Source organism: Hyaena hyaena, unplaced genomic scaffold (genome assembly GCF_003009895.1).
Source record: "Hyaena hyaena isolate Hyena2069 unplaced genomic scaffold, ASM300989v1 scaffold_176, whole genome shotgun sequence".
Taxonomy (NCBI): domain Eukaryota; kingdom Metazoa; phylum Chordata; class Mammalia; order Carnivora; family Hyaenidae; genus Hyaena; species Hyaena hyaena.
The window spans coordinates 566,842-594,566 of NW_024080809.1; the positions used below are offsets into that span (position 1 = coordinate 566,842).

Below are 27,725 nucleotides of genomic sequence, written 5' to 3' on the forward strand. Positions count from 1 at the left end.
TTCCTTTTATCCCCATCTCCCGCCCGCCCCCCACTCCCAGGCGACAATTCCCAAGTGTTTGCTGGCCATGCACTCTTGCAAAATGTCTGTTGTTATGTGAGCAAGTATCTTTAATGTAAATGAGTGGTACTGTGCTATATTACGACTTAAAGACCAGATCATGTTGCAGTATGTCAATTGCAACTAACTGTTGGTCTCCAGAAGGACTTGCAGGACAGTGTGAGTTTGGTAACTTCATCTGATTTTTGTTTAATTCTGACAATTTGCCAACAAGAGCTGGGTTGCCCACAATCCATTGGCGGGAAGAAAAGCTTCCTCAGAGCGGGGAGAATCTGTTTCCAATATAGGGTGAGAGCCAGCTGGAGCCCGTCTGTCTGTGAACATGACAGGTAACAGTGGGAAAAGAAAGTCCAGGTTGGCCAACTAAAAAATCTATCTTAATTTTGCTCAACTGAGAGAGAATGGCATTAAACAACAGAGGATATGAGATGAAATCGTGTCTGTGGCCCTCGTAATCAGAATGCTGGAAGAGACTGCAGCAATGTTCAGATAGCCACCCCCTTCGTCTTACCTTCAGAGAAACCGAGTGGCAGCAATGTCACCACCAGTGTCACACAGCCAGTCTGATGGCAGACCTAGGTCCCTGACTCATCCGTATTTCACCAAGCTGCCGGCCAGCAGTGTTGGATGAGACGTCCAAAGTACTGCTCTCAACAGCATGCCTCACCTCCCAGCTATTTACAAATGTTATCCAAGAATGATGCATGAAGAGTCAGAAGTATTTCCATTGTTGTTAGCTGCCCTTAACCCCTACATCCTGTACATGTTATGGGTGCCTGCCTTTGATACCGTCTCCATAGCAACGTACAAATATTGTAAACACTCTGCAGACCTGGGGATTTTCTTGCCGTTGGTTAAAGATGCGCCAGTAATATGTTGCACATGTATACAGAATAGGGGTATTTATAGTGTTTGTGAAGCTTTAACATCTGCACTGTTGGCGAGTTTGCTGGGCTTATGTCCTGGGATTACAGAATATTTCCTAGGAAACTGAAAATAAATATATTATGAAATTTCAGTGTTCCACGAGACACTAGTATCGTCCTGGTGTCTTGTCATGCCTGTTACAAACCATACTGTTGGCCAGAAGCCCGAATTCCTTAAGTCATCCCATTGTGTTTTGAAATTGCAGAATCTCACGGAATGGCTTCTCTGTTGATAATAAGAGCAAACGTTTAATTGAACTCTCCCTGTGGCCCAGGCATTATGCTTAGAGCCTTGCTTGCATTCGTTCCTTTAATCCTCACTAACCTTTAGGGAGTAGGCGCTGCTCCCATTTTCCAGGTTAGAAAACTGAGGTCTGATGAAATTGAGTAGTTCTTTAACAGTCAGAACCAGTGAGCAGTAGAACCAGGAATCAAGCTGGGATCCCTGGGAGTCCAAAGCCTATGTTTGTAATGTGCAGTGCATGGCTCATTGGTTCTGGATGACAGATGTAAAGAGAATAAGATCATTCCCTGGGGTTAACGTAGTCACAGTGAAATCCACTGCTCCGTGAAATACATATTTAAGTTCGACGCGGGGCTCGAACTCAAAAACCATGAGATCATGACCCTAGCCGAAGGTAGATGCTTAACCGACTGAGCCACCCAGACACCCCAATTTTAAATTCTTTGTTCAAATTATCATAAGCAGACTAAAAAGACAATAAGGAAACTGGGATAAATATTATAGGGAATTCATCTCATAGATGAAGGCGAACTTCCTTAATATGCAAAGAACTCCCACAATAAGGAAAAGCTTTATAACACAATAGAAAAAGGAGTAAATGATATAAATATCTAGGTCACAGAAAAGGAAATACAAGTAGTTCTGGATATTTTAAAAGATACTAAATCTCACTCATGATAAAATAAATTCAAATTCAAATACTCAGAAATTCACATTCAAATACTCAGCCCATCCGCCTTCCCACAACCCCTCCAGTAACCTTCTGTTTGTTCTCCATATCTTTAAAAAAATTTTTTTTATGTTTATTACTGAGACAGAGAAACAGAGCATGAGTGGGAGAGAGACAGAGAGAGAGAGAGACATGGAATCCCAAGCAGTCTCCAGGCTCTGAGCTGTCAGCACAGAGCCTGATGTGGGGCTCGAACCCACAAACTGTGAGATCATGACTTGAGCCAAAGCCGGATGCTCAACCAACCGAGCCACCAGGTGCCCCTGTTCTCCATATTTAAGTGTAGATTATTTCTAAGCAAAATAGAATATGGAGGCATACAAACTAAGCATAATTTAAGTTCATAGACTTTTCTTTCTTTTTCTTTTTATATGCTACAGATAGCCTATAGCTTTGCATCTCTTAATGAATGTGTTCATTTTCGCCACTTGGAGAAGCTGTACTATTAGGATGCTCAAGGCTGCAGAAAATTGCATTTGAGTCCTCATGAGTTCCGCTCATCTGCTAAAATGCTAATGGGTGACAGTGGCTAGTCACGAGTATTTCTCTGTGACATGGAAACCGCTTTGCTTGAAAGTTATCATCAATGAGCATGCTTGACACGATGCTTCGGGGCAATAGTTTCAGAGAAAGACAATTGTGTGTGCTTCTGTTTTTCCAGAAAAAGAGTAGTTTTCCCTAAAGCAGCAGTATTCCCATTGGCTTTTTTGGGTTTTGTTTGTTTTTGGTTTGTTTGTTTGGTGAAACTCCCTATATATTCTTCAGGCATACTGAGGACACCAAACAGCTTTTCTTGTGTTTATTTTATTTATTTATTTATTTTTATTTTTCTTTCATAGTTTATTGTCAAGTTGGTTTCCATATAACAACCAGTGCTCATCCCAACAGTGCCCTCCTCCATGCCCATCACCCCCCCTTCCCCTTTCTCCCACCCCCATCAGCCCTCAGTTTGATCTCAGTATTCAAGAGTCTCTCATGGTTTGCCTCCCTCCCTCTCAACTTTTTTTTCCCCTTCCCCTCCTGCATGGTCCTCTGTTAAGTTCCTCCTAATCCACCTATAAGTGAAAACATATGATATCTGTCTTTCTATCTGACTTATTCTGCTCAGCACAACACCCTCAAGGTCCATCCATGTTGCTACACATGGCCAGATTTCATTGTTTCTCATTGCCATGTAGTATTCCATGGTATAGATAAACCACATCTTCTTGATCCATTCATCAGTTGATGGACACTTAGGCTCTTTCCATGATTTAGCTATTGTAGAGAGTGCTGCTATGAACATTGGGGTACATGTGCCCCCTGCAATGGCACTCCTGTATCCCTAGGGTAAATTCCTCGCAGTGCTATTGCTGGGTCATAGGGGAGTTCTATTGTTAATTTTTTAAGGAATCTCCACACTGTTTTCCAGAGGGGTTGCACCAGTTTCCATTCCCATCTTGTGTGCTATAACTAGTGATATTTACTGCCTTGAAGTTGAAATTGAAAAAAAAAATTGTAATGCTTATTTAGTAATTCAATGAAAAAAGCAATAATGAATGTATCACAAGTTAATAGCGTCTTAGCAATGTTAGGAAATTAGTTCCTACCTTGTGCATTCTCTGAGATCATTCCTAAACAGTTTGTTGTAGAATATGAAAGAGCATAATGAAAGACTTAACGGTGAAATTCATTTGCCTTGTTTATAACACTGGAGTCTGAGACACTATGAAACATGTTTAAAATATTAGAAATTTTAGGGGCGCCTGGGTGGCTCAGTTGGTTAAGCATCCGACTTTGGCTCAGGTCATGATCTCATGGTTTGTGAGTACAAGCCCCACACCTGGCTCTGCAAAGACAGCGCAGAGCCTGCTTGGGGTTTTCTCCCTTCCTCTCTCTCTGCCCTTCCCCCACTTGGGCTCTCATTCTCAAAATAAATAAAAATAAACTTAAAAAATATATTAGAAATTTTTTCTTAATTTTTATGGCCCCGTTTCCTTGGTTTCCTATTTTACTGTTACCCATTATATGAAAAGTTATTCTTTTTCCCATGTGATCTGCCTAGAGAGCAAAGACTCCCAGTTTTACCAGAATAATTATCTGACTTTTATGTTGATGTTATCATGCCTTTAATTATTTAAAACAAGGTTTCTAACTTAGGAGCATGCTAAGTGTGCTTTACAGTTATGTCACTTTCTGTATTTATTTTTAAATGTTTTATTGTCACTTTCAAGTAGGGAGACAAGTATTTCCCAGGCACCCATGATCCTACCTTAAGTGTTCAAATCTCCTGACAACTTTGGATTTTTGCCTTCCTCAGATCAATCCTGAACATAAAACAAAAGAACGTTGTAACGATGTCTGAGATTTGCCAGAAAGCCCAAGGAAAATCACAAGGGATTTGTTACTTCGCCTTGTAAAAAGAGAGGTGCCAGAGACATCTATTTGATATGTTACTATTGATGATGAAGTTGCATGGAAAGAGACGGAATTTCTTTTGATCGAAAGAGGAGGAAACTGTAGGAAATTTTCTTTCAGTGGAAAATTATGCATTGGTTGTAGTATCACTTCTGCACTCTGGTTTTGATTCCATGGGGGCTGTTTTTGCAATTCTGTAAAATGTAGGCAACTGACAGCAATGAAAAATAATCCTTGTTTCTAGACATGCACATTCTATCCTGACTAATAGAGGTTTCCACCCTGGAAGAAGCTGGTTTGGCCTTCATTCATGCATTTGTTTCCATAGTCCTCTACTTCTATACATTTGTGCTTTTAAACTTCTTGTTTGGACCAATTATAATCTGCTTCTTTCCCTTATTGAATCAGTGAAATAAAATTCTTAACACATGTTTGCATTATATCTGTTTGAGAATCACTATTTCACCTTTTTGAAAAAAATGTATCTTTTTATTTTTTTTTATGTTTATTTATTTTTGAGAGAAAGAGAAACAGCACACGAGCAGGCAAGGGGCAGAGAAAGAGGGAAACACAGAATTTGAAGGAGGCTCCAGGCTATGAGCTGTCAGCAGGGCTCGAAGTCATGAACCATGAGATCCTGACCTGAGCCAAAGTCAGACCCTTAACCGCCTGAGCCACCCAGGCACCCCAAAAATGTATCTTTTAATAATACACTGGACAGAAGCCCTACTCATCACAGTTCATTACAAAAATGAAAGCTTTACACATTCGAGCTTCATTCTTTCCCTAATGCTAGTTGAGAAAACCTGGAAGGTGGTAACTGAAAGATCAGTAGCTGGCATTGACCTTCATCATGTTATCTGGTCTCTTCCCAGCATGGGGTTGCCTTGGGCAAGTCACTTCCTTTCCCTCCACCTCCCCACCCTTCTAGTTGGGTGGGTCTTGAATAATCCCTTCCCACCCTACAGCACCAGCTGGGGCTAAGTCAAGCATACTAGCCCTGGAAGGTTAGCATCAAAATGTATAGTTTAGGGGCCCCTAGGTGCCTCAGTTGGTTAAGCATCTGACTTGATTTGCCTCAGGTAGTGATCTCACAGTTTGTGGGATCGAGCCCCATGTTGGGCTCTATGCTGAGAGGATAGAGCCTACTTGGGATTCTCTATCTCCTCTCCCATTGCCCTTCTACCCCCTCAAGTAAATAAGTAAACATTTTAAAAAACACGTATAGTTTAGATGTCAGTATGCAGGTGGGGGTCTAGATTAGAGGTGATAAAAGTTAACACCAATTTACATGATCTTTCAATCATTGCCTTCAGGTTTTCTCAACTGGGATTGAGAGAAAGAGTTAAACTCTAAGACTAAAGTTTAGAGATTGGCCCTATTCTATTCAGTTAATGGGGTTGCTGTAGCAGCTGGGCTGAAATGAAGACAACATGAAAATTTTCAAGAAATTTATATTGATGTATGTTCATTTTAAGACTCCAGCACACCTATGTGACCAGCACCCAGACTGAACTGCAGAGCATTAGCGGCACCTAGGAGCATGGAATCTTGGATGGCATCCTGGACCAGAAAGAGAACAGTAGGGGGACAGTTGGCCACATGTGAGTAAAGTTTATAGATTCTTTAATTCTACTGTATTGCTGTTAATTTCCTGGCTAATTCTTCTGTAGTCATACAAAATGTAAGTATTTGGGGAAGCTGGGGAAGCCTATAAAAGAACTCACTGTACTATTTTTCTAAGTCTAAAATGACTTTCAGGCAGCTGAGTGGCTCAGTGGGTTAAGTATTGGACTTTTTTCTTTTTTTAATGTTTATTTATTTTTGAGAGAGAGAGAGCAGAGGAGGGGCAGAGAGAGGGAAACACAGAATCTGAAGCAAGCTAGGCTCCAGACTTTGAGCTGTCAGCACAGAGCCCCATGCAGGGCTTGAACCCACGAACTGCGGGATCATGACCTGAGCTGAAGTCAGACGCTTAACCGACTGAGCCACCCAGGTGCCCCCAAGTATCGGACTCTTGATTTTGGCTCAGGTTATGACCTTGTGGTTTGTGGAATTGAGCCCCGCGTTATGCTCTGCACTGACAGCACGGAGCCTGCTTGGGATTCTCTCTGTCCCACCCCTGCTTGCACTCTCTCTCTCAAAACAAATAAATAAACTTAAAATACAATACAATAATTTCAAAACAAAAATATTTTTAAAAGAAGAAGAAAAGGACTGGGCATGATCGTGTCATCCTTTGGTCAAAAACCCTTCCGGTACCTCTGCCCATAGCACAAAAGCAGCCTCTCCTGAGGGTAGCATTCAAGGCCCTCGAAAGATTGAGGTGCTTGGGAAAAGCCTTATGTTTACAGATCGCCTTCCTGGGACTGTGACTCAGAACTGACCTCAGGAAGCAGCATCTGCTGTTGGCTCTTACTTAGTCAGCAACCGACTCTCCTGACTTGCTGGAAATTCTGAACTCCTTTCGAGGGCCTCCACAGGCCTGTCAGGCATTCCTCACACACCCTTTCTGCCCCCAAGAAACTCACAACATGCACACAAGTCCAGGAAACAACAGGGACAGGCTCAGGGACACTCGGGGAAGCAGGTCAGAGGCCTGCAGGGGCATTCGCATTTTCCGCAGTGAGGTAGGTGCTATCGGGACCCCCTCTTTGCTGGTGAGCAAATGGAGGCTTAGAGAAAGGAAGTCACCTGCCTAAGGCTAAACAGCCAGTGAGGACAGAGTCAGGGTTTAAACCCACACCTTCCCTTGCTTACTGAGGTATTCTACCTGAAATGCTTTGAATAGTTAGCCAAGCAGGGTCTACAGTCCACATTTTACCCCAGCTCCAGCCTTGAGCAGCAAAATAAGATCTCCCTAGAAAGCACTGCAGACAAGATTCTTAAAGAGCCAGGGTGATGCCAGCCGACTCCCCACCCACCAAGCCACGGAGGATACCGGAATGAAGCATCAACAGGCTCTTGGGAAATGTCACTGCCTCTTACAATGACCTGAATGGACTCCAAGCAATGTGAATTTCTGCAAAAATATCTCTGGGCAGGCGGGATACCTCGCTAGACTCCACTCAGCCGGTCTCCTCCACTTTTAAATGTGGACTCCTCACTTCAGGAAACACCGGCTGGGAGACTCTTGTTGCCAAACTCTGGGATGACCACAGAACCCATCTTCCACAGCGGCTGCCACCGGTACTGAGAAAGGGAGCACACCACGCTGCTTCCAACGCGGTCAGGATCGATGACCATCAGCTCCCTGGGCTGTGATTACTGATAATATCATTGTCTTTTTTTTCTTTCTAATGCGTATTTCTTTTTGAGAGAGAGACAGAGAGACAGAGCGTGAGTGGAGGAGGGGCTAAGAGAGAGAGGGAGATACAGAATCTGAAACAGGCTTCAGGCTCTGAGATGTCAGTGGGCTCAAATTCAGATCGGCAAGATCATGGCCTAGGCTGAAGTCGGACGCTTCACCAGCTGAACCACCCAGGCGCCCCTTGATATTATCATTATTAATGTCAAACCTCTACCCTCCCCGATGGCTTGGCTCCCTGTACTGAGCAGATTTTCCCATCGTCTTACATCTTTTCCTGTCTGGGGAGATTCAGGACCACATGCAAGAAAGGGAGCAGAGTTAAAAAACAAAAAGTTCTAGGGAGGGGAAAGGGGGTGCTGGGCGTTGAGGAGGACACTTGCACTGGGTGTTGTATATAAGTGAGGAATCCCGGGATTCTACTCCTGAAGCCAAGAAGACACTGTATGTTAGCTAACTTGGCAATTAAAAAAAAAAAGTTATTGAATTTGAGCTTGTCGATCCTACCAGCCCCCCCACCCCCCTACACCCCCCCCACACCCCCCCACTATCTATCCCCGAACCTAGCCAGAGACATCCATGGCCGGGCCCCACCAGCTTGCTTCCTCTGACCACGGCTTGCACGGCCCCGGGCTAGCAGCCTGCTCCATCGATGCTGAGAGGAGGCGGCCTGGCCCACCAGCGCCGAGGCGTCTCCTGGAATGGGTCTCGCCTGTGCCCAGAAAGAGGACAAGGAGGCTTTGTGAGGCCCAGCTCTGACCCTTGAGGCCCTTTCAACTGGGCTGTCCCTCCCCCTCCCACCCCCCAGCCCCCCAGAGATGGCCAGCCTCCATTTCCTGTCTCCCTTGGCCCCTTGCCTTGGGTGCGGGCTAGGAGAGCAAGCCTCTGCCTGACTCCCCTCCCTTCGTGCTCCCAGAGCACTGCCCGGAGTTGCCTGTGAAGGCGTGGGCTCCCTGGGAGCGGATCCCTGCCTTTCTACGTGGTATCTGACCTTGGGACACTTCTGAACTTCTCTAAGCCTCACGTTGCGAATCTTGACACTACCTGCCAGGGCGATGGCTGATGGGAGAGTTAAATGAAACCCTCTGCAAGTTACAGCACTCCATTTACGTGGCATGCTATGGGTGAGCCCCTAATGGCCAAGAACCTGCCGCTCTGAACCCTCAAATACCCTGTCTGGCTTCTACTCCCCTCCACCTCCCTCCAGACCTCCTAACTACTTACCCAGCTGGGCCCTGAGAGTCAAGAGGCCTAATATCACATAAGAGCATGGATTTTAACATCACCTCTACCCGGCTTCCGACCTGGGATCCGCTCCTCTCTGACTTTCACCAAATCTTATTTGAAAAATGGGGATAAGGAGACTCACCTTACAGGTTTATTGGGACTAGGATAAAATAAGACAACCTGTGGACAGCCTTTGCCCAATACCAGGTTCCGAGAAGCTTAGCAGATAACAGAGTAACAGTAGGTAATGATATTTATTTTCACTAGTCCAGCTGGCCATGAACTTGCTGAGGCCTGGCGTATGGTTGACATATTTCCCTAGTTCCTGGCACTGATACTGATTCCTCTATTTTAAATTTTATTGCTCATTTCTAGAGGACATTGGAAAGAGGGTATTAACAGACTATGTCCTTAACGTCATCTGGCCCAGAAGTTTTCCTTTGTGTGTTTTAGGCTGATTTCCGTGGTATGTGGAAATAAATTGATTTCCAAGCACTTAAGTCAATCCAGCCAATTCATGGAGTAATTCGAGTGTTCCTTCTAAGGATTTTCTAAGAAAGCAATGGACCCTTCTACGATTAGCAGTATTTTGTCACCTTCACAATACCTCTTCGTTTATGTTTCGTTGCATAAATCACACCAAGGAAAACTAATAGTGACAAGCATCGCCTCTTTACCTCATTCCTGGTTTAACAAGGAATGCCTCTCTCCTCTCTCCTATATGCATGCATGAACTACTTGTGTGAGGTAAAAGTTGCTATCTTGTTAAGGAAATATCCCTTTATTTTCTTTATTTCTACCTCTTAGGGTTTGTTGTTGTTTTGGGTCTAGGAGGGCTGTTTAATTTCACCAAATAATAGTTTCGGTGTTTGTTGAAACGATATGGTCATTTGAGTTTTGTTTCTTTGACCTTATGACAGACACGATGGCTAGAGATTTTTCTGGAACTCCGCTTAGGAATGAATAACGATTTAATTTGTGTGTTCAGATTAGTGGCTAAAGGATGCATTAGAAGGACCCTTCATGCACAAGAAGGAGCATTAGGATATTTAGATGCCCATTTGGGAACGTACTTAAGTTTGAATTTTTCTTCGCAACCACATTAAAATTCTAAATGGGTCAGAGATTATACTTTTAAAAAAAGCTTTAGACTAGTTGGCAAAAAATATCGGAAAATATTTTTATAGTCTTGATGTGAGGAATCACAACCAAGTTGTAAACTCTAGAAGCTGTAAAAGAAAATACGGAGAAATTTGGTCACCTAATTATCTAAAATTTCTGTATGATGAAAGACACCACAGAGAAAGTTAAAGACGTTGGAAGAATGGAAAGAAACACTGCCAACATATGGAAGAGGCATTGGATTAATAATCAAAATATGTAAAAAGGGAAAATAGAAAAAAATATTTGACTAGGCAAATACTAAATAGCATGTAAATGAAAACAAGGTTAACATTTTTCATCGTCAAACTGTCCACATTTTAAAAGTTAAGTATCCAGGGTTGCGAAATATGCATGTCTCGCTGCTAGATCCAAGACTTCAGCCAGCCCCACTTCACAAGTATTATATGTCAATGGCGCCTCCTGCAGCCCAACTGCATTAACTACAGGGAACATTAGTTACATTAACTACAACGGAGATGAGCGCCCCTTGGAGACATGCTCTCAGTGCCTGCCTCCTCCCGCGGGGCTTAGTGACAGTTTTTGGCATAACCAGCAAAATGTAACGGGCCCTCAAACTCCATGATTTCTTTTCCAGGAATCTAGCCTTTCAGAAACATATGAGTATGTAATGTGGGCATAAAGATACATGCAAAAGAATGTTCATTGAAGCCTGCTTTATATTGGGGAAAAAAGGAAAGAAAGTACATGTCCATCAATAGAGGACTATCTGCACAAATAAGGGGGCATCCATTCGTGAGATATTTTGCAACTCTTCAAACAAATGAAGTGGATTTCTGTGTCCTAACAGAACGATCTTCAAGATTTAATGTTCTGACTGAGGTAAACACGAATGTGAAAGCAACCTCGCCCCCCAATATCAATTATTCAATCCCGGGGCGCCTGGGTGGCTTAGTCGGTTAAGCGTCTGACTTTCTCTTAGGTCATGATCTCGCGGTTCGTGGGTTCGAGCCCCGCGTTGGGCTCTGTGCTGACTGCCAGTTCAGAGCCTGGAGCCTGTTTCAGTCCGTGAATCCCTCTCTCTCTGACCCTCCCCTGCTCACGCTGTCTCTCTCTCTCTCCTAGAAATAAATAAAACATTTAAAAAAAATTATTCAATCCCATGTATGCACGTTTGTGTCTGATAATGCATGCACGAGGAAGTGGAAGAGTCCACAATGGCTGACAGATCTGGACTGGAACGGCTGCACCAGGGAAGGCGGTGACAGGGAGGGCGATCGGGTTTACTCTACACACTCTAGTAGTTTGTGACTCTACCACTAGTACACGTGTTGTTTTCTCTGCAGGTTCAAAATAGGAAGTAGCCCACTTGGTCCGAGCTCTTGAGAATCCCTGTGGCTTTGGCTGTTCTTTGACACCTTCCCACCTGGCTAAACTGCTGAGGAATGTCCTACGGAGTGTGAGATACAGTTGGCATTCTGAAATGGATTTTTCTGAGCCGGCTCCTCTGGGCATCCTAATCCCCATGATAGCTTTTTAGAAAATCTTAGATCCTAAGTCTCTGTGCAAGATCTGCTGACTCAGAACAGGAATTTCTGTGCCTGTGGCTATTACCTGGGGGAGGAAGTGACGAGGGAGGGTCTGGGAACGGGAAGACACAGGAGCAGCCTGGATGTGCAAGGGTGCCAGTGATCCTGCCCCCCCCCCCCCCCAGTGGGGACGCCTGATGGATCAAGGTGTGTTCCTGGGCAGGCCCGGCCCTCAAAGCTCTGCAGAGCAGATGATAGGGCTACAGCCTTCATTTCTTGTTTTCACTGGACGTTACCTTTTCTGGCACTTTTTGGGTGGGTGACTATTGTGCGGGCAGGTGCAGATTTGAAGTTCACCGAAAAACTCACCCACCTCTTATTCTGGGTTTGCTCAGATGGAGAAAGAAAACCCGGCTTTCGGGGGCAGTGTGAAAGTAGATCTTTATTTAAGGATAAATACATAAACCCTGGCCTGCGGAGGCGGTAGAAGTAGATTCAAATCCTGAGTCCGCATTTATCAGCCACGTGACTACCGGCAAGGTTCTTAACCTCTCTGAGCCTCGATGTCCTGATCTGCAGAATGGATGTAACGATATGCTCCCCCCGGAGTGGCAGTGAAGATCAGAGAATCGATTGAAGCTGAGCTGTGGGTTATTAATATTAGGGCGATTCCTAGACCATGGACTCCTGGAGGCAGACATATATGATGCTGAGAATTTTCTCTCACCTCCCTTGTCCAGAGCTTACCTAACACTTACCTAGTACAGACCTGAAGTATCTGCCAAACACCCGTTGAGTTTGATTCTATGAGAGGCTCTGCGTCTTTCCTTGCCTTCAAGCCACTTCCCAAGTCTGTACGTTGTAGAGGGCGATGCAAACTAAGTGTGGTCTACATACTGGCAAATCATTCCGGTGACAGCGTTCGACTCTCCCTCTCCGCGCGGGAGAAGCCGGTCTCGTGTCCACTTGTACCTTCTTGCCAGGGTCCCAGGCCCGTGTCTGTTCTCGGACTGGGTGTCACCTCTTACTCGTTCCCTCCTTAATAGTGAGTGAAATAAAATCTGCAGCACACGCTCACTTTGTATCTGTATGAAACTCACGATTTTACCTTTTTCTGAAAAGTACCTGTTAACATCGCTGCTGCCTGTCAGCAGAACGGGAAGTGCCTACGAAAGGCAGACGCCACCACTGAGGCTCTCTCAGGGCCCCTTGTCCGCTCTAATTAATTACTTATTCGTAGGTGGACTGACGAAAGCTTCCGCCCTCGGTGCGTTCGGGGTCCGGGTCCTGCGCGGAGCTGTGGGTGACACCGAGGAAGGCGCGGCCCCTACGCTTCGGTCTGCGGGTCTGTGAGATGGGTTCCGACGAGTAGCCGCGGCGGGGCGCGGTGGTCCCGGGGGTGGGGGGTGGGAGCGGGGGTGGGGGGTGCAGTCCCCGCCCCTCCCGCTGTCCCGCGCCCGGGGCGCCCCCGGGAGCCTCAGGGACGGTGGGGGGGCGGCGGCCCCCGGCTGGGGAAGGGCCCGGGCTGGCACGGCGCCCCTCCGCCCGCGCGGGGTCCCCGGCGGGGGCGGGTCGCGCGAGCCCGAGAGCCCGGAGCCGCCCAGGAATCTTGGCTCGGGCCGCGAGCATTTCCTGCGGGCGGGCCCCGGGGGCGCGGCGGCGGGCAGACTGCGCGCTGCGCTCGGCCGGCCGGCGGCATGCGGCCCCTGCTCTGCGCGCTGGCCGGGCTCGCCCTGCTCCGCGCCGCCGGTGAGTGGGGCCGGGCCCGCGTGGAACCGAGGGGGAGGGAGAGCGGAGGGATGGAGAAAGGGGCGACCGCCCGGGGACGGGGGTGGGAAAGACGTGAGAGCGACCGAAAGAGGAAGGCGGGAGAGAGACCCGACGCCCCCAGGACAGAGAGGAGCCGGGCATCGCAGGGGAGGGGGAGGGCAAGTCTGCAGAGTGAGCACACATCCTCCCCAGTACCCCCCCCCACCCTTACCCCCTCCACCGAGGACCTGTGGAAGGCGTCTGGGCCTGGGTTTACGGGCAGGGCACTCCCTGGGAAGCTGAGTTCCGGCGGACAATGACCCAGGCCTGGCCCGGCAGAACCAGCGCGCGGGCAGGCGGCCCCAGGAGAAAGGCCACTGCTTCACCTGCCGAGATCTTCCCGTGAGCCGCCTTGGGCCGGGGTTTTGGGGAGGGGGGGGCGGGAGGGAGAGGCCCTCTGGCTGGGCGCAGGCTGGGGTCCTTGCCTTGCACTGCCCCCTCTACCTTCCCCGGGGAGAGTCAAGCAGGGGGTACACCCAGATGCTCTCTCTTCCACCCCCAGATTCTGCACGCTCTATGTACTTCCCTCCCATGTACCCCTGTCTCCCCAGTCCCCAGCCAGAGGGAGCTGGCGCCCATCCCAGCAGTGCAGGTGAGGGGAAGGCTCAGGCCTCACAGTGGTGCCCCCCAGAGGCCCCACGAAGCACCCAAGCCTGCTACCCCCTGTAGGCAGGCCCTTGCCCCCATCAGACTGCTTGCCCATCAGCCGGGAGCCAGTGGACATGAATCACATAGGCTAAGCGCCCTGAACTAGGAAGGAAGCCTCCCAGGCCAGTGCCTTTCAGGGCACAGCCAACTGTGGGTGGGAGCACCCAGGGGCAGGGTGGAGGCCGTGCTGGTCCTGGGCAGCCCCTGGCTGAGAAGGCTGAGTAAGTTGCCTTACCTCTGTGAGCCTGCTTCCTCCTGTGTAAGTTGGGGCAACTGATACCCTCCCTGCCAAGCTGACTGCAGAGACTGAATGAAAGGAGAAGTGCCCAGCATGGAATGCAACACACAGGGGCTCCCTCTCTCATCCCCTCAGCTCCATTGATCTTTCTGAGCCTCAGTTTCCCCACCTACTAATTAAGGAGGACCCACAATGCCTCCTCATGGGCTGTGTGCGAAGTGGCTGGGACTGTGTTCAGCACAGAGATTGTAGAGCCAAGCCCACGGGGCATGGCCTTCTTTCCCCCTTCCTCCCACCCCCCCATCCCCCCTGCCCGCAGGAGCTGAGGGCACAAAGCTGAGTCTGTGCTTCCCCAGAAGAAGGAGCTGGCCACCACCCACAAGTGGCTAACTTTATTGTGGCCCCGGTAGTCATGACCAGTATATGTGCTTAATTTAAAACCATTTTTAAACATTCCTTCTGATTATGCGTGCTCATTGCTATGGATCTTTTAAAAAGGGGGAAAGTATAAATGTCTGAATGTAATCTCACATCGAGTTCACACAGTTTTGTGTATAATCTTTAAGACTTCAGACAATTTACCGCTGTTTTTCTTGTCGTTTGACGATGAAATCTCTTGGGTGTGAAGGCAGAGCAGCATGGTGAAGCCCCAGGTTCCTGCCAGGCTGATTCGGCGAGTATCGATTCGTGGCCTGTCTTGCTTCCTCGATCACCCCATATTCTGTCCCCTCCCTCCAATAATTTTTAAGGAAACGCCAGGCACCATATATTTTCATCCATAATATTTCCTTAAGTATCTCTAAAAGATAAGTAATCTTTTTATTTTTCTCTTAAGTTTCACTTATTTAAATAATCTGTATACCCAGTGTGGGGCTTGAACTCACGACCCTAAGATCAAGAGTCATATGTACTCCATGGGGTGCATGGGTGGCTCAGTCGGTTAAGCAGCTAACTTCAGCTCAGGTCATGATCCTATGTTCTGTGAGTTCGAGCCCCGCATCAGGCTCTGTGCTGACAACTCAGAGCCTGGAGCCTGCTTTGGATTCTGTGTCTCCCTCTCTCTCTGCCCCTCCCCTGCTTGTGCTCTGTCTCTGTCTCTCCTTCAAAAATAAATAAATAAACATTTAAAAAATTTCTTTAAAGTCATATGCACTCCTAACTGAGCCAGCCAGGTGCTCCAAAGATAAGTAATATTTTAATAAATATAACTGCAATACCATTATCATACCCTAAAAAGGGATGAAAATTTCTTAATATATATTGTCAAATATCCACATCCCCCATCGTGTCATGTTATTCCATTTGGTTCTGTTTTATCCATATAAGGTGCACAGGTTGCTTTTGGCTGACATGTCAGTTACGTTTCCTTTAATATGTAAGTTCTCCGTCCCCCCCCCCTTTTCCTTAAGATGTATTTGTGGAAACAGCTGGGTTGTTTTGTCCTACAAAGTTTTTCCACATTTAGATTTTGGCTGATTGCATCCGCTGGGAGTCATTTAAATGTTCTTCTCTCGCCTGTATTATCTATAAACTGGTAGATCTGGAAACATTTGCGGTTCTGCAAGAAGATGTTAAGATGGTTTGTTGTTTTAATTTGCATTTCTTTGGTTATACTGAGGTTGAACTTTTTCTTTAAATGCATATTGGTCATTTCTACTAATTCTTGTGAATTGTCTCAGGTTTTCAATTGTGGTACTGCGATTTCTCATACTGACCTGCAAAAGCAAACTGCTTCGGATACTTATAAGAGCCCTTCTTAAAAGTTAAGGTTTCTGCTGAGTTCCTTTCCTGTTTTCCCATCAGAGAGATCTACACTCCAAGAGCCTGGTTCTTTTACCAATTGTCACCCATGCCTTGGGGCCCTTTGGGCATGCTCTCATTGTCCTCTTGTGTTCTAGGTCCCCGTGGATGTCTGTCTTCCACTGGGTTCTGCTTTCTGCTTCAAGTGAAAGAGGAAGATGCTGAAGGGCTGAGGGTCATGGCATTTCTTCCTATAAAAATGGGTATCATGGGAGTGAACCACTAAGACGATTCAATCCCAGGCACACATTTGGGCTCTTATGGGGCCTCAGACAGCTGCAAAGTTCATGGAAACAAACCCCCCTTGCCTCATACCTGTCCAGCCCCTCATTTTGTAACTATGTCCAAGCGTATTTGCTTGCCAAACGATAGGCGAGTTGAGAGTTGGGCTAGGAAAGCGACTTTATTTGGAAAGCCAGCAACCCGGGGCAATGGTGAACTGTTGTCCCAAAGAACCACCTCTCAGAGCATGAGAGTCAAGCTTGTTCTGTCTTAGGAAGAAGGGCAACAGGGAGAAGGTTTGAGTCAGAAGGTGACTGTTATCTGTAGATGTTGAAAACAGTTGCGAAACTTCTTTGCCCTTGGTCCGTTGATCTTTGCATGTAGAAATCTGGCCGTGTCGTTCCTGTAACTCTTAAATGTAGCGGAGTCATTTTCTGTATTTCTTCGAATGGGGTAGGTTTCAGGTCAGAAAGCAGTTTTTGCAAATCTCAGTTGTACGCAAAATTCCTCCATGGTTAACATGCCTGTGTGCAAAGCTAAGCAAACATTTCTAAGCTATAGGTTAGGCAAGGGACATAAAAGCAATATGGAGTCAGACATGCTAAGTTTCTTCCCGTTACCTTTCACAGAGGAGGCAGCTATGACCTTGAGATGGGAGGCCCTGAACTTACACAAGGTCACATGACTGCCCGTGCAGTCTAGACCGTGTCGGGCAGATAGGATTCAAATCCTCTCCCTACCACCTACCAACTATGTAATCTTGGGCATGTTACCCAATCTCTTTGATCTTCAGTTTTCTAATTTGTAAAAACGTGACGTAAGAGTACTGAGCTCATCATAGAGCCAAATGAGATACGGAAGCACCCAACACAGAGCTTAGCACATAATGAGTGATCACTAACTGATAGGAGCTTCACATACGGAACATGGCTGTGCCCATTGAAAAGGTGAAGAAACCAAGAATCCAGTGAGTGGGACTGGCTTGCTGAAGAGCCAGAGAGCCAGTCAGCCCCCAGCCCTTTGTGTCCTTGTTGAAGAAGCCCCTCCCCGGCATCCCATGCACCCCTACCTAAGTGTATTCCCAGAGCAGATGCCTCTCCTTCCTGAGAACCGGTCTATGGATCCAGCAGAGCCCTGGCTCCGTGTGGAGAGGCAGAGCCCCGGGGAAGCTTTCTCTGGTAGATGCCCTCCATGCCATTTGTACATCGCTTGGCAGTTCCAAGGGCAGGAGTCCCTTTAATCAACACACCAGTCCTGCCAAGTAGACCTGGCAGCGCCCCTCCCTCCCGGTCTGAGAGAGAGGCAAAGAGCATCATCAGGAAGTCTCAGAGGTGGGGCTGCGTCTCTGACTCCCAGCCCTGTATGCTTTTCACGGTGCACGGAGAGAGGTTTATTCTGAATGGCTTCTTACACCTTCTCCATCTTGGGGGATTTTGGAATGTTCTAGTACACTATAACCCCGCAGACTAAAAAGCCTGGTATTCCAAGATAGAAGGGATCAGGGTTCCCTGATAGCCCTGACCACCAGCCGGCCTACCTCTGAACTCACACATGAGAAAATGAATAAATACATGTGAAGTTGAGGGGGAATGGGGGCCTTTGTTCTAGTAGCTTGGCTTACCTACTGCAGCCAGATACTGGATGTACTGGAAATGACGTTGATGTGTTCTCAGAGTGATCAGCAAGGCTCAGATCCCCATTTGGAACAAAGACCAGAGATGAAGGGAGATAGGAGGGCATGTCCCTCCCAAACACATGCCTCAGAATCTGAGCTCTTTCTTGCGGGGCTCAAGGGTCTCTCTCCTGGTTCAGCCAGAGCAGTCCCACATACTGGAATTCTTCATTTCATTGTTTGAAAAGAGTATTCTCCTGCTTAAAACACTTTTTTTCAACCACTGGTGGTTTTAAATGAATCACAAATTTTAATACGAATATTAAATGTGGTCAATTTTATTATTCTGTTATGTGGCATGTGGGCAAATATAATTAACCTCTAACTGATGGACATTGCTGGTCAAAGTGGAGTGTGTCTTTGACAAATCAGAAGGCGCAGCAATCTTTGGGGTCTCCTCTGAGAAATTACGTGTCATACCAGAAATCCTTCGAGTTGTGCATGCTTTCATGGTGTTTGAGTCTCAGACACGAAAGGTCCCCTATGCCTGTAAGTGGGAGGGGCCATACTTCCTGCCTCAGAGGATGGGGACCCAGTGGCCATGTCTCTTTAACTGGAGAAGTTAGCTCAGCATCTCTGCTGGGCCTCCAGCCTCCACCACAGCCTGCTCTCACCAGCTCGCTGGGTTCCACCCATGGCCGCCATCCAAGGTGCTCAGAGGCCCTGAGTGGGAGCCAGGCCAGGGAAAACAGCCCTGCATCCAAGAAGGTCCATTTCCCAACTGGTCGGCGCGGGGAGGGTGGGAGCAGAGAAAGGAAGGGAACGTGGGGACCCCCAGCCTTGGCTTGGCGAGCACGCTTCTGGTAACCCTTCAGCCTTCCCCACTCTGGAGTGTCCCCACAGCCCCATGAGGCAGGCATTATCCTGAGCCCCTTTCTACTGCCGGGGAAGCTCAGAGACACGGAAGACACCCAGCTTTTGTCTTGCTGGAGCTTCTGATCCAAGAAGCAATTTGTCCTTTACCCACAACGGTTCTGCCCTGGTAGCTCATTTTGGAGGCCTCTGAGCAGGCTCTGAGATTTGTCTTCAGCATCCCCAAGGAGCCACACGGGGGTGGCGGTGGGTCAGGCCTTCCCACCCCGAGGTAGCAAAGGAGGCTGCAGAGGCTCAGGGAGGAGAGGTAAGCTTCCCACAGGCCCACACCAATCGGTGGCTGGGGGCCGTGAGAATGGGGGTCCCCAGCGTGTTGGGGGCCCTCGTGCAGCGAGGTCAGGGCTGAGTGAGGGGCCCACACGGCAGGGAGGGGGCAGCTGCGTAGGCCCCGAGGCAGCTTTCTGTCTCAGATGGGCTCGCAGGGAGGGCGGGATGAGCTCCCGGCCAGCCGTGCTTCGGAGCCCGGGACGCAGCCCTGTCCAGATGCGAGGGATTAGTGCCGGGTGGTGTGGAAAGCAGCTCCAGCCTGTCCTTTTCCCCAGAGGGCTGCTGAGGCCAAGTCAGACCTCATCGCAGATTCGTCCAAAACAGGATGTTTCAGGCCAGCCGAGGGGAGTAGGTTCGTGGTGTTCACGGCCTACGGGACGGGCAGATCCCCACACTTGGCCAGCCGGGTCCGACTGCTTCCCCGGGGCCCACGCTGGGTCTGGGAGAGGGCAGGCGAGGCTCTGGGAGAGACTTGGCCAGAGGCCCATGGGCAGAGCCTATGGAGGAAGTGGGAGGATGCAGACCTGGTCACGGATAGTCCTTCCTGTGGGGAAAAGCAGCTCTTCTTGGCCCCCAGGAAGCCCTTCCTCCCTAGAGTGAGCTCCCCAGTTCTTTCAGCTGAGACAGATGAGTCTAACTTTCGAGTCCCTTCAGCGTGGCCGCCTCTAGACCTGCTTCTGCCTATCAAGGACCCAGAACGGAGCACAACCACCTGGGGGAGGGGGGGTCCCTCAGACAACCCCCTCCCTCGTCCCGAACCTTTCCCATCTGTGCACGTGGCCCCACGATGGCTTCTGCCTTTGGGTAACAACCCTAGCAGACGACTGGCTTTTATTATGGAAAATTTCAAACCATATATACAAGAGTAGAGAGCTTAGTGGGATGAACTCCAATGTCCCCATCACACAATTTCAACAATTATCAATTTCGGCCAGTCTTGTTTGGCCACCCGTGTCCCCCCGCCCACTCCGAGGCCTGGATTACTTTGAAGTGAATCCAAGACATCATAGCATTTCATCTCTAAATATTTCAGTATGGATCTTGAAAAGACTCCCCTTTAAAAGACATTACCAGTCCTCACTTCAGCCGCACATATACTAGAAAAAAATAACCAAAGTACCATGGTAATGTCTCCCCCCGTCCCCTAAGTCAACAAGACCATTGTCTGTTCTTAAATTTTTGTTTAATGTTTATTTATTTTTGAGAGACAGAGACAGAGCACAAGCAGGGGAGGGGCAGAGAGAGAGGGAGTTACAGAATCCGAAGCAGGCTCCAGCCTCTGAGCTGTCAGCACAGAGCCCGACGCGGGGTTTGAACCCATGAAGTGTGAGATCATGACCAAAGTCAGACGCTGAACTGACTTGAGCCACCCAGATGCCCCAAAACCATTGTCTTTTGAAGAGGCTTTTCTAAGCTCAGTGGAGGGAAATAATGAAAAGGAAGATGTAGAAACAAATTGATCTCTGTAAAAGATGCTCAGAGTGAAAGGAAATTTTGTCTCTGCTGTTAGTTCTCATCCCTAAGTGGAAGAGTTAGGATCCAGGGAGAGTTGGAACAGGAAAATCTCAGGACGCGGAGCCTCTGGCGGAGAGATCCAGAAGGCCAGCTTGCTGCGGTGGGATCAGGAGGAGGGTGCTAGGGGTCCAGTCATTTGCTAACTGTATGACCTTGGGCAGGTCACTCAACCTATCAGAGTTATACGTTCATCACCAGCAAAATGGCTCACCATCTCCATGCTCACCTCAAGAACTGCCAGCCTTCTGGGGGACTCTCTATGTCCCCTTGGGCAATCCAGCCAATGCTCGGGTCTTACAACAGTTTTACACCTAGATCGATCAAGTCCAAGAACTCTTTGGCCCCATCTATACCTCAGATGCCCATACCCTCTCTGCAGACTCCCAGCTTCCACTCCATCCAGCCACCTATCCTGGGCACTCCCGGCCTATTGGGAGATAACACTGTGGGACTGGTGTTTCCAGAGCGCCTCCCGGAGTCGGGTCCTTCTGCATGGCCCTCCTCCTTCTCCTTATCTCCTTTTGAAGTCATCTCTGTATTTGGGCCTCCTCCCCAGGGGTCTGCTGATAAAGCGGCTCGCAAAAACAGACAAGAACAGAAACAGGCCATTGGCTGTGCTTTCCATGACATAAATGCTCCCACCGCGCCTCCCATTTTACTGGCTGCGTTTAACACCCCCCCACGCCCCTGTACAGAATCCCTGAAAGCTTTGCAGCTAGCTTCCTCTTTCACAAGCCAATGTGTATGACCAGCAGATGAGTCCCCTCTTACTTTACAGAGTGAACAGAGGCCGGCAGGTGAGAACTCACTCAACTTCTTGGCCCGTTGAGTAGAAGTCTATCTTTACCATTTCTGCTGTGTCCCCTCTCCTCTGCTCAGTTCTTTTTTGTTTTGTGTTTTTCTTTTTTAAATAATTTACTTATTTATTTTTTTAAATTTACATCCAAGTTAGCATATAGTGCAACAGTGATTTCAGGAGTAGATTCCTTAATGTCCCTCCCCCATTTAGCCCCTACCCCTTCCCACAACCCATCCAGCAACCCTGTTTGTTCTCTATATTTAAGAGTCTCTTGTGTTTTGTCCCCCTCCCTTTTTTATATTATTTTTGCTTCCCTTCCCTTATGTTGATCTGTTTTGTATCTTAAAGTTCTCATAGGACTGAAGTCATATGATATTTGTCTTTCTCTGCCTATTTTCACTAAGCTTAATACCCTCTAGTTCCATCCATGTAATTGCAAATGGCAAGATTTCATTCTCTTTTTTTTTCTTTTACATTTTTTATTTATTTTTTGAGAGAGTGAGACAGAGCATGAGCAGGGAGGGTTAGAGAGAGAAGGAGACACAGAAACTGAAGCAGACTCCAGGCTCTGAGCAAGCATTCAGCACAGAGCCCGACGCAGGGCTTGAACCCATGAACCGTGAGATCATGACCTGAGCTGAAGTAGGACGCCCAACAACTGAGCCACCCAGGTGCCCCAATTTCATTCTTTTTGATTGCCAAGTAATACTCCGTTGTGTATATGTACCACATCGTCTTTACCCATTCATCCATCAGTGGACACGTGGGCTCTTTCCATACCTTGGCTAATGTTGATAGCACTGCTGTAAACACTGGGGTGCATGTGGCCCTTCGAAACAGCACATCTGTATCCCTTGGATAAATAGTAGTACAATTGCTGGGTCATAGGGTAGTTCTGTTTTTAATTTTTTGAGGAACCTCCATACTGTTCTCCAGAGTGACTGCACCAATTTGCATTCCCAGTCCTTTGCTCAGTTCTTTCCTTCAGGCTGTAAGTGTGGTTGTTTCTTCCATTTAAAATAGTAGAAATGACAAGAGACATTCTGTAGACCATGTGATCTGATCTCCCTTCCTTCACAGACAAGCTTCATAAAAAATGTTTTCAGGCTCTAAGTTTCCACCTTCTGACCTCTCTTGCCTTCTCATCCCATGGCATCTTGGCTTTGCTTTGCCTCCACGACTGTGAGAACAGGGCTGGGGTGGAATTTGGCAGTGGCTTTCCCATCGCTTTGTTTTTCAATCCTTATCTTGCTAGACTTCCCTGCTGCTTTAGGCCATGTGGGCCGCTTCATCCTCAGGGAAACCCCTTCCTTCTCTTTGTTTCTGGGACAGTGGCCTTCTTCCAGACTGTCTGCATTCTCCAAGGTTCCGGCCAACTCTGATGCCTCACAGGTTTCTCAGGGTCACCGACACAAAACCCAAGCTCAGAACCTTCTGGTGTGATGGCGGGTGGTGCCAGAAGGAACCAAGGAGGAACCAACATTGGGTAGAAAAATGATGCACCAAGAGCCAGACAGGTTGGACCTCAGGTATCCCACTTAACTAGCTGTGTGACATAGGACACAGCATTTTACCCCTCTGCATCAACTGGGGATAATAAATAGGTTGTTGTAAGGATCGAATGAGTTCACACACTTGTTTAGCGGACAATGTGGTACACAGTAAGTACTCATCAAATGTCCGGTATTAATAACTTGGTCACCAATGTCAGTGTGATGACTAAAATACCTCCCACTCATCCTCTCTATTCCTACTGCCTCCCCTCATCACCTCCCACATGGACGGATTCCTGCAATAACTTCCTGCCTTCAAAGACAAATCCCTCCAATCCATTCTCTGTACTTAAAAAATTCACATAGAACCATGTGACTCTTGTGTTGAAATAAACCCCAAGATACGCACTGTGGTTGGCTTATTAGGGCCTCTGGCTTTTCCATGACCTAGCGTCCTCGAGTCCACCCTCTACTTTCCAGCCACACCAGCTCCCTGAGGGTTTGCACACGGAACCATGCTGTTGTATGCCTCTCTCTTTGCCCACACCATACTCTTTGTCTGGAACCTTGGCTCCCTTCCTTACCCTATGCAGTTCAGGCAGCACATTCTTGAAGCAGCCCACCTGGGTATGGAAGTCACCATGGCCATAGAGACAAGCAAGTGATTGGGGCAGCACCCTCCCCTTCTGTCCCACATTGAGCCTTCCATTGCTTCTCTGTGACTGTTTTCAGGACCCACCTCACGGAGCCCTGTGCTTTACAGGACTCGCTGGTGTTACAGGGAATGGTGACAAGGCTTGTTTTTCCACAGCAGCTGAACCCTTCGTGCCCTCCCGTGGAGACCCACCTTGGAACACAGGGTGTGACAGACACATGGCTGTCCACGACCGTTTAGACGTCATAGAGGAGGTAATCAGGGTGACTTGGGAAAACATACAGATTCAGGACCACCTGGCAGGCTGGTAGCCTTTTTTTTTTTTTTTTTGAGAGGGAGAGACAAAATGCGAGCGAGGGAGCGGCAGAGAGTGAGGGAGACACAGAATCTGAAGCAGGCTCTAGGCTCTGAGCTGTCAGCAGAGGGCCCCATGCAGAGCTCGAAGTCATGAACTGCGAGATCATGACCTGAGCAGAAGTTGGATGCTTAACCAACTGAGCCACCCAGGCGCCCCCAGGCTGGTAGATTTATAGGGCTCAGGACAATCTTGCTTTGGAAAATCGGAAAACCTCATGCCAATCCTGCTCTGCGACCACTGTGTTAAACATCTCCCTGCCCCATCTGGGCTCTGACCAGCTCTCATAGACCTTGCTCCCCGTGGGCAGGGGGCGGGGGGAGGGCTTGTTTACATCCAGCTAGAGATCGCCACATAATTATACAATGAGATGGTGGAAATTGAGTCTCTGTGTTTTGTTATACAGCCACGGTTTGTAACTGGGGAGGCGGGTGGGGGGGAGCCTATAAACTTGTGTGGGAAAAAATTACATTTTTTTTCACAAACCTCTGACTGAAATTTAGCATTCCAATTCACTATAGACAACAAGCCATAGTAGTACTAACAGTATTGTGACTTTGTTCTCAATAGAAATCAGATAATTTCACTCCATGATAGTTGTTGTGAATATATCAAGACATCATTCATCCTTATCAGCATGTCATACAGTACTTGTTAGACCTGATGTTAGATCGTGTTATTTCATAAGTTAATAAGTACATACATTTTGACACCAAAGATTTACTTTTTAGTACTTGAATAGTATTTTAATGCACTTGGCGTCCTTGGAAATCCTATATGCTTTATTTTTTTTTCAATTAAAGTTTTTTTCTGAGAAGGGGGTCTGTAGTTCACCAGACTGCTAATGAGATTCATTCACGGAAAGGTTAGGAACCCTGGATAAAGGACATTTCAAAATCCCAAACCTATCATTCGGCAGAGTTGCCACCAGGGGGCGGGGCGACAAAATAAATGTGGGCTCCCAGTGGCGAAGTCCGGAAAGGAAAAAAGGAAAAAAAGGAGGGTTGCTCCCGGTCAAACCTGTTGTGACTGGGTGAATCGCCTAGTGCCAGAGCCAGCAGCGGCCTTAGAGAATGAAGCCCTAGGATTCTGTCTGTCATCTGGGGAATGGCGAGGCCGGCAGCGGCAGAGCCTGAACCAGAAGGACCCAGGTCCGCGGGTGCTCAGTTCTCCCCCCACTGCGCCCCACTGGGTCGCCGCGTGCCCCTTGGGATGTGGCCGATGGAGCAAGACCCGGCTCCACTCTCGTGCCCACTACTGCCCCCCTGCTCCCCCATGCCCCCTCCCATCCCTCTCGCTCTAGATGGTGGAGAAGACGGTGGAGCACCTGGAGACAGAAGTGAAAGGCTTGCTGGGTCAGCTGGAGGAGCTGGCCTGGAACCTGCCCCCGGGGTCCTTCAGCCCGCCGACCCCCGACCTCTTCGGAGACGGTGAGCAGCTCGGTAGCAGAGAGGACAGCCTCGGGCGGGGGGCGGGGGGTGGCTGCCCACTGCACAGGTGTGGCCTGGACGGCCCGGAGAGGCCTCGGGTCAGAGTGGGGAGGCAAACCCCCTCCCCCGGTCACCCCCTCCCCGCCTCGCCCCGAATATTCTCTGCCCTCGCCCGCACCTGGAGGCGCTGCAGCCTCTGCACCTGGGTCCCACCTAGTGCCACCCGGGCAGAGTGGCCGCCTCCCCAGCCATCTTCCTGCCTCAACGCCCCTGGTCTCCTTGCAGGGAAGCACTCCCGCACCACGCCAGAGCACCACCCGAGCCCTCTGCGGGGCGGCGGAGGGGCCCGAGTTCCCTGTCACAGGACTTGGGGGGGGTGCTGGGAGCGGGGCAGCTGGGGGCCGCCAGCACTCCCCAAGCTGTCCCCTCTCTTTCAGATGGCTTTGGAGCACCCGAGCCCGAGTTGCCCGGCAGCTGGAAGTGACACCCCGTGACTGCCTTCCTTCCTCAGCCTTGTGCAAAATAAAAGCTACTCCTTTGGTCCTTTCTGTGTCTGTGACAGTGACCCTGTAGCCACAGCCCCTTCTGTCTGCTCCCAGGCCCCGAGGCCCACATCGCCCTGCAGGCTCAGGCCTGGGAGACCTGGGTGGGTTGCTTCTGCCCTCCTTATTCATAGGGGCAGACAGGACAGGGGTTGGGTCAGAGGTGAGGCACGTGAGGCCCAGACCTGTAAGGGGACACAGCGGAAGGGCCCTTTGAGGAGCCTCACTACCCAGAATGTGGCCACAGATAAGCAGCAGAGGGAGCCTGTCACAAAGGCGGAATTTGGGGCCCAGCCCAGCCCTCCTGAATCAGAATCTACACTCCAGTGAGATCCCTAGGGGACAGGTGTGCAGATTTGTGTGCGATTTTAAATATTTTCTATTGAGGTAAAATTCACACAACATAAGTTTCAAATTTTTAACCATTTTAAACTGTACAAATTCAGTGACTCCACACTGTTGTACACTAACTGCAGAACATTTTCATCACCCCCAAAAGAAACCCCGTACCTACAAGCAGTCACTTTTTTTCTAATGTTTATTTTTTCTCTTTGAGAGAGAGCATGACAGAGTGTGAGGGGGAGGAGGGGCAGAGAGAGAGAGGGAGACACAGAATCCAAAGCAGGCTCCAGGCTCCGAGGTATCAGCATGGAGCCTGACGCAAGGCTTGAACCAACGAACCGCGAGATCATGACCTAGGCTGAAGTTGGATGCTTAACCGACTGAGCTACCCAGGCGCCCCCCAAGAAGTCACTTTCTACTCTCCCTCCCACCTTCCCCCAGAAGCCACTAGTATTTCTGTCTCTATGGACATTTTATATAAACAGAATCATTATATGCGGCCTTTGTGTCAAACTTTTTTTTTTTTTTACCACTGAGCATAATGCTTTCAAGTGTCGTCCGTATCGTAGCATGTGTGAGTACTTGATTCCCGTGTAGCTGAATAATAGTCTGTCATATAGATGTGCCACATTTAACTCATGCATCATTTGATGGACATTTGGGTTGTCTGTACGTTTTGGCTATTATGAATCACACTAAGAATATTTATGTGTAAGTTTTTGTATAAACATGTGTTAATTTCTCTTGGAATTGCTGACTCAAAGAGTGACTCTATTCTGAAGTTTCTTGAGGATCATGAAGCTGTTTTTTCACAGCGGCTATACCATTTTACATTCCCCTCAGCAACGTGTATGGAGGGGTTTCAATTTTTCAACATCTTCACTGTGTGTCTTTTTAATTATAGCCTTCCTATTAGGTATGAAGTGGTAACTCATTGTGGTTTTAGGTTGCGTTTGCCTAATGATGATGATGATGACCATCTTTTTTGGTGTGTTTCTTGGCCATTTGTCTCTGGAGAACGATCTATTCAAGTCCTTTGCTCATTTAAGAGTTTTTTGTCTTTTTGTTATTGGGTGGTAAGAGTTCTTTGTGTATTGTGGATACTAGGCTTTTTCAGATATATGACTTACAAATATTTTCTCCCAATCTGTGGGCTTTTACCTTCTTAGGTGTCCTTTGAATTACAACAGTTTTAATTTTGATGAAGTCCAATTTTTTGTTGTTTTTTTTGCTGTCAGCAAGAATCCACTGCCAAATCCAAGGTCATAATTTATTCCTGTTTGCTTCTAAGATTTTTATAGTGTATGCTGTTACATTTAGTTCTTGGATCTGTTTTGGATTGCTTTTTGAATATGGTGTGAGGTAGGGATCCAACTTAAGTCTTTTGCTTGTGGATGTTCAGTTGCCCCTGCATTATTTGTTAAAGAGAATATTTCTTCCCTATCAAATAGTTCTGGCATCCTTGTCAAAAATCAATTAAAGATAGATGTTTAGTTTCTCAATTCTATCCCATTTATACGCCT

General features: G+C 48.0%; 1 protein-coding gene across 4 annotated transcripts; it reads left to right on the forward strand.

The window, feature by feature from the left end:
* The first annotated feature begins 13,072 nt into the window (after positions 1-13,072).
* On the forward strand, positions 13,073-25,859 carry PLAC9 (placenta associated 9). Of its 4 annotated transcripts, none has more exons than XM_039240516.1 (5): positions 13,073-13,291; positions 13,854-13,943; positions 23,690-23,787; positions 25,192-25,318; positions 25,756-25,859. In XM_039240516.1, exons 1-5 carry the CDS (start codon positions 13,240-13,242, stop codon positions 25,800-25,802), a joined length of 414 nt encoding a protein of 137 aa, XP_039096447.1. In that variant the 5' UTR covers positions 13,073-13,239; the 3' UTR covers positions 25,803-25,859. The 4 variants fall into 4 exon arrangements, with proteins under 4 accessions (XP_039096447.1, XP_039096450.1, XP_039096449.1 ...); XM_039240517.1 differs by lacking the exon at positions 13,073-13,291 and adding an exon at positions 13,403-13,693; XM_039240519.1 differs by lacking the exon at positions 13,854-13,943 and having other exon boundaries at positions 13,093-13,291; positions 23,693-23,787.
* Positions 25,860-27,725: the final 1,866 nt, after the last annotated feature.

Coding starts and splice junctions, on each gene's coding strand:
- PLAC9 (XM_039240516.1), top strand. CDS start 13,240: ATGCGGCCCCTGCTCTGCGCGCTGGCCGGGCTCGCCCTGCTCCGCGCC. Junction 13,292..13,853: donor CGCCCTGCTCCGCGCCGCCG/GTGAGTGGGGCC, acceptor TTCCACCCCCAG/ATTCTGCACGCTCTATGTAC. Junction 13,944..23,689: donor CGCCCATCCCAGCAGTGCAG/GTGAGGGGAAGG, acceptor GTTTTTCCACAG/CAGCTGAACCCTTCGTGCCC.